At 33.5% G+C, this 12,747-nt stretch overlaps 1 protein-coding gene across 2 annotated transcripts in view; it reads right to left on the reverse strand.

Moving 5' to 3' along the window:
- Positions 1-12,747, reverse strand: part of SEMA3A (semaphorin 3A) — a 223,502-nt gene that overhangs the window by 23,543 nt on the left and 187,212 nt on the right. For both annotated transcript variants that reach the window (XM_004431297.3, XM_087445785.1), the window contains exons 12-13: positions 10,665-10,756; positions 1,925-1,966 (exon numbers count right to left, since the gene is read on the reverse strand). In XM_004431297.3, the coding sequence (XP_004431354.1) occupies positions 1,925-1,966; positions 10,665-10,756 (134 nt within the window). The remainder of the gene's footprint in view (positions 1-1,924; positions 1,967-10,664; positions 10,757-12,747) is intronic.

Raw genomic sequence — 12,747 nt, forward strand, 5'->3', positions numbered from 1 at the left:
CTGTCATATCCCTTTAGGAGAAAAAATAATACATGGGAAGAATAGAAACCCAAAAATATGGCAACTGAAATTATCATAATGATAACATAAAGTGTGATAAAATGCCAAAATTTAAATACAATTCAACGTCTAGTTTTCATTTTATAATTATTCTGCAGTACTATTAATGATTCGCAAAACTAATTATGCTATCTAAATGAAATATAGGGGAGGCTTGCAGGCACCATTGAGCATAATCCAGTCAGTCACTAGCAAGTAACCTGATGTGCTTTTTCTGCCCAATTTAACATCACCACAGGCTTTCTCACTACCCTCTTTAACAAGTTGCGTGTCATAAGCAGGAGATGAGTCCATTTATCCAGAAAATTAGTTGCAACAAGGCTTGTCCCTCTTGAAACTACTGCCTCATTTTTAAAATTTCCATGAGCGTGAATGACATTGAATCACATATGAATGAAATCAAACTTCCAGTAATGGAAAATGAAAGCTAGGGACACTTTCTTCTATCATGGTATTTTAAATTGATAAACTGTTTTTGTTTGTTTTTTGGCGACATATCTTACATTTAATAGGCAATTCTTAAAGTAGCTTTAAAAACTTTTAAACAGAAAGGAATGTGTTACAAAACTAGATATAATGTAATTAAGATTGGCAATGAAGCCTAGCAGAGAATAAATAATTTAAGAAATCACTACAAGAAAGAATATCCCAGTCTAGCTTCCATCCTGGAAATCCCCCAATTTCCTTGCCAACATTTGACAGTTTTTAAATTACAAGAACAGGTGAACACATACTTATGAAGTGTAAGATAATAGTATCAGGTCTATAATATCTGCACCAAGTTTCTCTAGATATCTTGGAGATTATCAATCTATTTTGATACGTATGTGTGGAAAGAATATACGCTGAGTTTTACCGGCACAGTATTTTAGTGTCTTGTACAAGGGATAATGCATGGTCAGAGATGAAGCATGTAAACAATTCAGGAATAAGATTAGCCAAATGGTTCTCATATTTAACAATTGTGTATATAAGTTTTCACTGCACTGAGTGAGGGGCTGCCTACTCCATTCTGGCTTTTTCTGCTAGGTTATTTAACAATTAATTTCAACTCAGTAGTATCCAAGCCTTTTTTTTTTTTTTTTTTTTTTGTAGTTACTATTGACATATTGGATAGAAAGGCTAGGTAACATTTATGGGGAAAAGGTAATTTATTAGAAGTTAAAATTATATTTGTTTTGTACCTTTCATTTAGCATAGAAGTCATTTGCGTTTCTTAAGTGTCTTGCCAAAGCATTCAATCAGTGTGAATGGAAAGATTATTAACATGCTGCCCTGAACCTTTGAATTCATGAAGTTTAATAACTTATCATTTGGCAGTGATCATTTTGCTGTTTTCCTTTTATATTTAGCCAAACTAAATGTTTTCTCTAGCACACAATACTACTGAAAAAGTAAAATTAACATTTTAAGTCAAGATCCTCCAAACATAAATAGTCTGGTGCATAATTTTATTAACCTATAAAATGTATTTTGCTTATACATGTAAATTAAATTGAATTATAAACATTTATATTCTGAAATATCCACCAATGTTATTTTTAAAGGATACATAGTTGGAAAAATCATTGAGTAAATTATATTACAATGAGCAAAAAAAATGCTATAAATGAAACAACAAATAATGATCTAAGAAATATATTTATAGGATATATAGGAGATTGGTCAAAAATACGGGAGCAATGAAAATTATCTTTAGTTTTCGTTCTACTAGCTTATTATAAGAATATTTTTTCTTTTCTGTTGTTTTTTTGAAAAATTGCCAATAAATTTGTAAAATTTGATGGACCATAAATACATTTATCTATTTGAAATAAAAAATAACAAAATATAGAATGCTGATTGTAATACATAATGATAGTACCTGCTTAGTGGAAAGCTCCATTGCTGAAATAGTGGTTGGTTCCTAAAGAAGAAAAAGAAAAGGTGAACTATTTGGTCAATTAGAAAAGTCAGTCATTAATTAATTAACATAGAACACCAAGGTAAGTTTTCAGAGAGATAACCTCAGTACCCACAAGAAGCAATATAATTGGGAAATAAAACACATGAAAGAAATTGCATAATTAGGTGTTGAATGTGTGGAGCAGACAATAAGAGTATGTTAATGTCCTCCACCCAAGACTATCAGGAACATACCTGTAGTTGAACAAGTTAGGTTTATTGCTCATATCAATAATTGAGACCATGGGATTGCTCAGTAGGAGAGTGTTGGAAAGGACTTAAATGTTTTGGGTTCGTGTTAAGTGATTTGAGGAAGCAAAGGAAGTGGGGCTTTGCTCTGCACTGGATGCTGTCAAAAAACAGAGGTAATTTTATGATTAGGTCTCTTCATAAATCTTACTTAGAAGGAGGGAAGAACAGAGTGAGGCTAAATGCAGTGATTTGTAATGAACGAGCAATCACTCATATAGGCGGGATAGGGGGATATTTGGTCATTTTCATGGTTTGGACAATGTTTACGTTCTTGTCTGTGTTCAGACTTGATTACAGAATGGTCTTGCTTTTTTCTCGATTCATCATAATCTCAGAGTGGCCCCATCTGACGTTGGTGTTCTGCAAAAATTTGTATGTTCAGCTGGAGGACACCGTGGCCTAGCTGAGAGCGCCAGAACAGCTCTTAATGACATCAATGATGAGCTGGAGCTGATAGTATTAGCCAGTGTCCAGCTGTGAGAGCTCAGTGGGATGAGATTACTCTATTATTATTAAAATGACTGCTTAATGTGCAAAGGCCTACACTTCAGGTCTTTGCCAGAGATCATAATCTCTTCAATTTCTATCACCAGGCTAATCTAGAGAAGTAATAACTAGGGAAGTAATAATCACCAATATACTTTGTTAGGTGTTCTACCGAAGCCTATCATGAACACATGTAGTTTGCGTAAAAAAATACTGTTCTTTGATTAACTTAGACCACCAAAAGGGTACTCACCTGAACACATTAGCCTATATTCTCCTAGATTCATTTTCATTGAACTGTGCTCCATTACATTTTCACCAATGACAAACACAACGCTAAGAAGGAGATTGCTTGGGGATTTCAGAGGTGGCTTATGAGAAAGAGGCTTAGGTGGGAAGAATAATCTTAAAAGGCCTCATTGCATAGGCGGCTAAAGCTGAGCCTGAAGAAAGTGTAGAGTTGGATTCTGGAGCCAAACTACATGGATTCAAGTAGTAACTCAAACCTGGCCAGAAGTATGATATTAGGCAAGGTATGTAACCTCTTCATAATTCAGTTTTCTCATCTGAAAAATAAGTATGATGGTACTTTCCTGATAGGATTTTTGAGAAGATTAAATGAGTTAATAAATGTAAAGCACTTTACAAATGTTCTTGAAATGTAGTCTTTATTCAAACCTCTCCTCTCTCATTCTCTCTCTCACTGCACACACACACACAATCCCATATCCTTTTCTTGCTTTAGTTTTTCTCTTTAGTGTTATCACTATCTGGAAATACATATGTATATATGACATTTATGTATATATATGACACATATATACATACATGTATATATGGCATTTATCTTGTGTCTTGTGAGTTTCCCCCTTACCCCAAAGCAGACTCTGAAGTAAACTCTTATCTGCTAAGGTAGGGAGCAGGAGTGAGAAACTAAGGACTGAGAGGAAGGAGGAAAAGTCAATAAAAAGATGTGTCATGGAAGTCACCACTGAGAGAAAATCTGAAGATAGTAGACAATAATTCTCAAAATTGTCCACTGAGGTTTGCACCAAGAAAAGTATTTATTCATTCCATTACTCATTGGATGCCCACAATGTTATTAAATCTCCCACACTCCCAGTTGTGACACTCACTTGCCCTTTTGCCTGCTGCAGAGAAGTCCTGGGGCAGAAAGTGACAGACACACAGTGGGAATTAGAGGTGAGGCTGATAGGATGTGAGGAGGGGTAGCAGAGGCATCTCATATGTCTCCTTAATTGTTTGTCTCCATCCCCTTGCCCCCCACCCCAACTAATTTAGGACAGGGATTTTGGGCTGTTTCATTCACTGCCATATCCCTAGCACCTAGGACTGTTCCTGGTATTTACAAGTTCTCAATAACTATTTGTTAAATGAATGAATGAATTAATTCTCTATCAATTTTCCCCTTTTTTCCTATCTCTCACTTTCCCCATTATATTCTGTTCTTTCTTCTTAATTTGTGTATGAGATAAAGGCAGCCATCTTTAAAAAAGTCTTTCATTAATCCTTCAAGCTTAGCTGGAATTTCTCCAAATATAATCTAAATATTCTATACTCACTATCTTTATTTGTTCATGTCCCATTCAGTGCCATTCATCCCTCAGCCCACAGAGTCTAGCCCTTATAACAGAGAGGTGGCCTACGATTACGATTCTCAGAAGCAGAAATCACCAATGAACTGTATTGCTGAATAGACACTTTCAGTCTATATTATTATTACTGGACTTTTTTTGTTTTATATGGCACTATTGATCACTCATTTCTTCTTAACTGCTTCCTCTATTAAAATTTCATTATGCTTTGGAACACTTTATTGACTATTTATTCTTAGCCTTTTTCAGAGTCTTCTCAACCTCCAGCCATTCCTCACATGTTTGCCTTCCCTAGCCGACTCCTTTCCACTCTCTTTTGGATGCTACATTCTTTTCCTGGTGAGCTCATTCACTCTTGTGGTTTAAATTACCCCCTACGTGTTGCAGAATTGCAAATTTCCACTTCAAACTCTGACATCTAATCTGAGCACAGAATTTTCTTGACTAATTTAAGACAACCTGCCTGAGACACAAATGAAACAAATGATTTGGGAGGTAAATTAATTTGACAGGATAATTTAGAGATTTCCCATAGTTTCCCATTTTCATAGCTTGAATTAATGATATTAAAATAATTTTCTATAGGAATTATCAATCATAAAGACAACTATGATGAAAGTAATATCTACAATGTTCCCTATGTAGAGATATGATCTTTAGAGTTGAGTAGCATCAAATCACAAAAATCAAGGAGACAATTCATCCCAGATTTTCAGCTTTAAAAGACAAAGCTGACTATTGTATTTAGGGTTGTACAATATTGGAACCAGTGAACACAAACAGAATTTAGAAGAGTTAGGAAAATTTTCCATAGCAACTTCTTCCGTGCCAACTGTTTCATATGAGAAATGGTTATAGGTTATATAAGCAGCTAACTTCATGCCGACTTAATGAAATAAATTTTAGAGCCAAGGTGCAAGGCAAGTGCTTCTTAGAGAATTAACAGCTAGTGTAACTGAAGTGAAAGTTAGCTACGTCTTAGTTTTTTTAAAAACTTAAGTGAAACTATATAAAAGTGAAGCTGATTAATATTCATACATTTCATGTTCATTGACAGTATAAAAAATTAAATATCAGGTGGATGAAAATGAATTATTTCATACATAAATTGTAAAACAAGACAAACCCCGATACACACCAAACTCCATTGTGCCATATTACTATTTCAACATTCTTAAATTAAGATCCCAGAATCTCTTAATTAAAAGAAGATTATTTATTTTTTGAACCAGGAAATTAATAACAGTTTGGAATAGAATGTGCTATATGCTGCCTGCAGTTGAATTTTAATAGACAATGTATTAAGATGACATTCATTTAAATAAGGTATATTTTTTTCTGAGAAATAGCCCATGGCAAATATGACTTCCATTTAAAACAGATGTAGCTTCATAAGCATTTTTTCATGAAACTGGTTTCAATTGCAAATTTAATTGGTGTTCAAGTAAAAAAGGAATTAAAAACTTAGCATCTTTTCAAGATTTTCTGTGACTCTAATTTACTACTTTTTTGTCAGATATTTTAATCTAGTCCTTATTAAACTTTCGCACTTGCAGAGCTTTTCAACCTGCTGATCCCAGGAGAATCTGACATAGCTCCCTGGATGCTAAGCACGTGGACACTCCTTTAGAATGAGTTAATAGACTAGGCTTTGGAAAGCATCAATTATGTTTTACATTTGAATGAAAATTAAACTCTTTCATTTGTTTGCTCAGCTGTTCATGGAATATTGCATAAATTGGGTTTAAAATGCATGTGTTACCGATGTAACTGCCTTGCAATCCTTTGCAGTCAATAAGACTAGAAATAAAACCCCTTGTACTAAATGCACTGTGACCTGATGTAACACTCCACTGTCTCAAAAGTAAACCCCTCTTTGACTGGACTGGAAAGGAAATCCCACACTGAGTAAAGTAAAAATCAGCATGTGTCTGGCTTTTATATCTTTTGAATATTTTTTAACAAAGTATAGACGTAGAATTTTCAAGCATTTTAAAAGAGATTTTCATTTGTATAACTAGTTAACAATAGCTACCATCTACCAGCAATCTTTAATTTTAAAGAAACTTTAAAAATTTATGAAATGAAGAAGTTGAGGCTCAACTGACCATCTTGTTCAGAATCACATATAAATATGATTCAAATATGGATTTACGATTACAAATTATGATTACAAATAATATCTGGAATTTGTGTCTTAGTACTTGAATACTGTTTTGAATATACAGTGGCAATTCCAAGTCATTTCTAGAGTCCTATACCAATGCCAATTTTATTTCACCTCTTATTACCTATTAAAATTTTACTCTAAAATGAAAATTTTTATTATTGAGGAATATTTTTTTCTATACTCTGATTGGGATTTGATTTTACCCAGAATAAAAGTATCTTGGATTTAACTGAAACCACTGGAATGTTCTGTGATTAGCCAGGGTATTTTCCTAAAACCAACCTCAGGCAATGGATATAGTACTGGCTTTAGTTCATGATTTTATACCAGGTTTGGTTATTCAGCCTAGCAAGGACACATAATGAACATGGTCTCCTGGAGATGATATTATGGTAAAATTAACTGGTTGGTTGACATTCAATGTCTTTCCTTATAAAATCTAGGAGTATCAGAGCCGACCATGACTCTAAATCTGTTCCTTCTCTATTTACCTTGTCAAACTAGCATAATGCTCAGGTTAACTCTTTTTAATTTTATTTTATGTTAAATGGAATGACTTGCAAGGCTCAAATAGAAATATAGAAACTGTAATATTTTTCTCTGCTTGTTTCACTGTATATAGCGTTTGCTTTAATGTGTTGTTTTTTTCCCTCCCACTGCAAAATTAAACAAAGTTTGACAGTGAAATATTCCAATTGCTAGACCACAATAAATGTATGAACTTTGCCTGATAGAATAGAATGTTGAAAGTAAATATTTCTCTAAACTCTGCCCAAATATATTTTGTCTACTTGAGTGCCAAAGGAATAATAATGACAATAATGCACAGCAGAGAATATGAAAGAGAACTGGAACATTTAATTATGGAAAGAGATGTGTCCCAGGTTGCCAATAATCTTTTTACAAAATTGTAAACTCATAAACTATCATTCCATGTGAGCACAATATTACTTATTTACGCTTAATTATTAGAGACTGATAAAGAACTTTTCTCATGATATCTTAAAAACCACACAAATGTCATTCAATAGCTATCATGGGTGTAATTCAGTGTGTATTTCTCTGGAAACTGCAAAATACAAACTCTAATAGATATTAAATATTTGTGCTTGCAAGATTGTTAGCTCCCAACCTCTCAAGATTTTGTTAAAAGTCATTTAATAGATCAGCTTTAATTAATATCTTTTTAAACTAAAATTTTTATTAATGTACTAAAGAAAATAGCTAAGATGTGAAATGCAAATTTAAAATCCCAGATGTGGGGAATGAAAATTAGCTAGAATAGAGTATTACTGCAAAATTATGCATGTTCTGATTCATAAAATCCCAGAAAATAATTAAATGATAGAAAAAAAGAACCTTATTTTTAAAATGGCAATGATATGACTTGATATAATTCTACAAGATAAAACTTAATTGTACTAATAGATAATAAATTAAGTCCTTGAAACTATGAGAGAGAACACATAAGAGTCTGTAAGCTGCGCAAGGTCAGGGACTCTGTTTGCAGTGTTCATCTCTGAATCACCAGAGCTTAGCATTGTGCCAGAACCATGGTAGGTAGAATATATGTTTGTGTACAGTTGATTTAATAAATGAAACTTGTTTTAATAATGAACAACAAATGAAGGGAAACATGCAAAGGAACCATGACAAATATAAAAATAAGAGATTCTGAAAATAATTAAGAAATTATTAAGTTAACATAATATTTTAGTATCTCCTATCACTTCATTTGCAACAGTGGTGACAATATAAATTTCCAAAGATATAGAATTGGTAAATTTTTTTTTCTACTATAGAATAATATGGGATATAATTATCAGCATAACTTGTTGCTGTTCTCAGTTTATCTTCCTCATACTCTGGCACCTCACTTTGAGCATGGTATCCCTAAGGAAGACCTTAAACTCTTTAATTTCTCATATTTCATTTTTTTCATCAATACTGACTCTTTCATTCATTTAATAAATGTTGGTTTAAAACATTTTAGGCTCTGGATACACAACAATGAACATAAGACAGCGATTTATTTCTCCATTCCTCAGTGCCCATAATTTGTTTGCTAAACCTAGATGGATTCTATATTGCTAACACGGTGCATTTGGATAATTGTATTTCTTTTTTTTTTTTTTTTTTGTGAGGAAGATCAGCCCTGAGCTAACATCCATGCTAATCCTCCTCTTTTTGCTGAGGAAGACCGGCTCTGAGCTAACATCTATTGCCAATCCTCCTCCTTTTTTTTTTTTTTTTTTCCCCCAAAGCCCCAGTAGATAGTTGCATGTCATAGTTGCACATCCTTCTAGTTGCTGTATGTGGGATGCAGCCTCAGCGTGGTGGGAGAAGTGGTGCGTCGGTGCGCACCCGGGATTGGAACCCAGGCCGCCAGCAGCGGAGCGCATGCACTTAACTGCCAAGCCACGGGGCCAGCCCCGATAATTGTATTTCTGAATTTGTAGGATAAACTATCAATATGTAAATACTGAAATGAGACAGTGAATGATAGAGATTAGTCATCATTCTATAACAGATATAAATAAAATAAGGCCAAAGTACCTGATTTAAAAAATCATGATAGAATTATGATGATATTACTATTTTGAAGACTTAAACCAAGGGTTAGTAGAAAAGGCTACCAGAAATGTGGCTTATTTTCAGTGTAGCTAAACTGAAACAGTAAAATTATATTATCAATAAACTTTTGAGCACAGTACCTAACACTATCCTGGATGCTTTACATATAGTGTCTCTAATTCTTCCAGCCTCCCTGTGAAGTAGCTATTATTCTCACTGTTTTAATGATGGGGAAGCTTAGAGGGATCACATAAGTGTTCCAAACAGAACTGCCATATAGATATGACTGAAGGGCCTAAACTCTTTCCACTGGAGCATTGTTTAGTTGCTATCACAAGATGTCTATGTCGTGATTTACCAGCTATCTTTTTCAATACGAATCACATAGTTTTAATTGAATGAATATATATTAGGAACTTCCCATATTGTACTTCATTTTCTCTTCAGAATGTTACTGATAATGAGCAAGAACTGTACTGGGTTAATAAACTGGTCTAGAAATATAGGGCTAACTAAGAACAGTCTTGGGAGGACTGCTTACAATGAAAATATTTAATCAACTGAAAAATTTAATCCAGCTGCTTCATTTTATAGATGAAGTATCTGACACCTGGGGACTAAATGAGATAATTTTAAGTTGTGGGACCAGATCCAACGTTTTCTTATTTTCTGTCCACAAAATTCTTCTGGTCCAGTTTATTTTGCAGTTATAAATGTCTCATATGTTTGCCTTATTCTTTTAAGAAAAATTTGAAGTAAACCTTTTTTAAGCATCTACTTTTATCTCATATCTCATAAATAATTCATATCAAGGTGTGCATCAGTTCAAACTCTTCCTATTAGCAGGCTTTCCAAAAGGAACAACAGACATTGTGGTATAAGTGTTATATGTTGTATTACTTCTGTTCTCCTCCCTCACTTCACCCCATATCCTGGCTGCCTCTACCCCCAATGCTATATAAATTTACCTGGGCCGTCCGTGTCCATGTTCAGGACAATGGACAAACATCTGTTCATTTCTTAAGTATGAAGACTAGGAATCCATAACAAATTTGCCACCAGTGATACAAAAACCTCAATCATTTTTTGCTAATGAATGATTTCTCTAAGAAAATATGATAACACAATTCAGGAAAAAGCAAAAAAAATGGTTGAAATGTCTTCATTCCCATGTCATTCTGAATGTATTTCCCTTAATACATTCATGGAAGCTACCTATCTTTCCAGTTATACCATAAAGTGTGAAAGAGGAGATCTTGGGGGTGGGAGGTGCACAGAGTTTGTTCATTGAAGTAACTTACATAAGTAATATAAAATGTAAATCATATATTTTATCATTGAGAAAACAAAATACGAGCCAAAAATATATTTCTTTACATTTTTAGATTCAACTAGCATTGAAAGTTCCAAGGTTTATTTTGACTAGTGTCTGGCTTTCTAATTGACAAGCTAATTAGAAGGGTATGCTAGACTACTTGCCCATACCAAGTTCAGTGTGCAGCTGTCCTGGGGGAAAGACACACAAGTGAACTTGTTGACACTTGAAATTAAGCAGCACTCACCCGAAAAACTGTCATTTCTTCCAGCAGAACTTCTTCTAAATCATGCCAGGTCTCCTTAGGAATTGAAACTACTTTAAGAACGGTCCCAACATCTTTGAAAGAAAGTGGAGAAGACCACAATTTAAATAGATCTAAACAGAGTTTACTGTTAATGAATGGAAACAGTATTTGATCAGAAAGAAGATTTTGATCTCAGTCTTCCTTTTAACTTATTTTTTCATTACAGCATTAGCAAAATATATATTCAAGTGCATTTCATACAACTAGATAAACTATAAACATAGCCATGGCATAAAACTAATTGAATTTTTAGAAATATATGAAGCATTGGAGATGGTTTTATCCTGAACCTGCATAATTAAAAATATAATCCTTAGGTTGGATTCATTATTTTTATTATTTTTGATCTCAATTGTCAGGTATCTCAGGAAAAAACCCTAAAAATAATACCAGTTTGACATGACAGGTTTTTCCACTTTTGTTTATGAAATCAGGGACTACTATGAAGACTTAATGTAGATGCAAAATGCAAGGAATGTTGTCAAACAACAGAAGTAGTTAAGAGCTTCATAGCCTAGCTGCTTGTCCTCCTGTCACCGGAAAGCCTTTAATACTTAGAGGCCCCTAAAGACAGCGAAATGACTATTAAGTGATGAATGACAATAACCTGATTTCTCAAAATAAACACCTTGGATTACTTATTATAGTGGTTTTTCAATAACTGGTTAATCACTTTTGGTTAACATATTAGTTTGATTAACATATTGGTTAATCAATTTTAGAGTACTAAAGAAATTTAAAATTCAGAAGCATAAATCAAAAACTGTTAACACATTTTATAGAGATTTCAAGCATTGTTTAGTCTAGTTTTCACTGTTAAAAGAGACAAATTGTTCTAATGATGAGCTGTCAATTTTACTCAAAGTTGGGTTAGGAAGATATCAATTTTCTACTATTTACAGCATGTTCCTATTCCTTGATAGAATGAAAAACAAGGCCTTATTAAACTCAAAAATTTGACTCAACATTCTAGTTCTGATCAGCTGATCAATTATTTTTAGCTTCAATTGGCTCATTTTAATCAAGTTTAACAGACTAATTATTTGAGAAGAACATCTTGCCAGTAAAGAACAAGTTACACCAGGAAGATAATTCAATATATTCATATCATTGACAAACATTTTCAGGAGATCAATATGATGTGCTATGTGAGATCAAGAAAGGTTGCTAGTGTATCCCTTGTAAAGCAAAAAAAAAAAAAAAAAAAAAAAAAAAATCCCTCTTTTAAGAGGATCCTTCTGTGTTTACAGGACCTTAGACTACTCATAACACCAAAGATTAAAGGTAAATTAGGTTAATCTACTCAGTGCCTCTGATCAGTCTCCAGGATCCAAACAACTTTATCTGTGTTCCAGATCAAGTTTTACCGAGTAGTATTTCAAACAATTTCACACAAATTGAATCAGATTACTCAACTAGGATCAATATACTATGATGTGCAACTTAGTTAAAAGATAAAATTACTGTAATCAATTTACTTTGCTGACAGATGACCCTGGTCTGTGCTGACCGATAGTGGTCCACATCATCAGACATTCAATATGCTCATGAAACTGGTTCCTTTAAAGATAGCTTGTGGCCAAGAGGAATTAAAAACTCATGATTGGGTTTCTTTGGTAAAATAGCCGGAAGCAAGCCTTTGTTGCATTGACAATGAGTGAGGGAATTCTCAACATGTTTAGGCCAGAGGAGAAGAAAAAGGCAAGTGTCACATTATTGAACAAACCTAATGACTCTGTAGAGAGATGTAATTATAATTTGACATTAAATGATACAATAATATTTATTGAAGAGAAATCCTATTATAATTTCTAAAGATATTTATAACCAAAAGCTGATACTAGCAATTCATTGACTTTTATTGAACTCTGAGTCTCACTGGGATTCTTTTATTTGATAGGGAAACTTTCTCACTCACCAAAGAGGACTGTGATGTATTGCTCAGAACCTGACACTGCTATACCTGCTAACATAAGTATTTGACAATTTTGTTATAAAACTTTAAGTCTTTAAAGCATTTACT

Source organism: Ceratotherium simum, chromosome 1 (assembly GCF_057802395.1).
Source record: "Ceratotherium simum simum isolate JZ-2026a chromosome 1, ASM5780239v1, whole genome shotgun sequence".
NCBI classification, from domain to species: domain Eukaryota; kingdom Metazoa; phylum Chordata; class Mammalia; order Perissodactyla; family Rhinocerotidae; genus Ceratotherium; species Ceratotherium simum.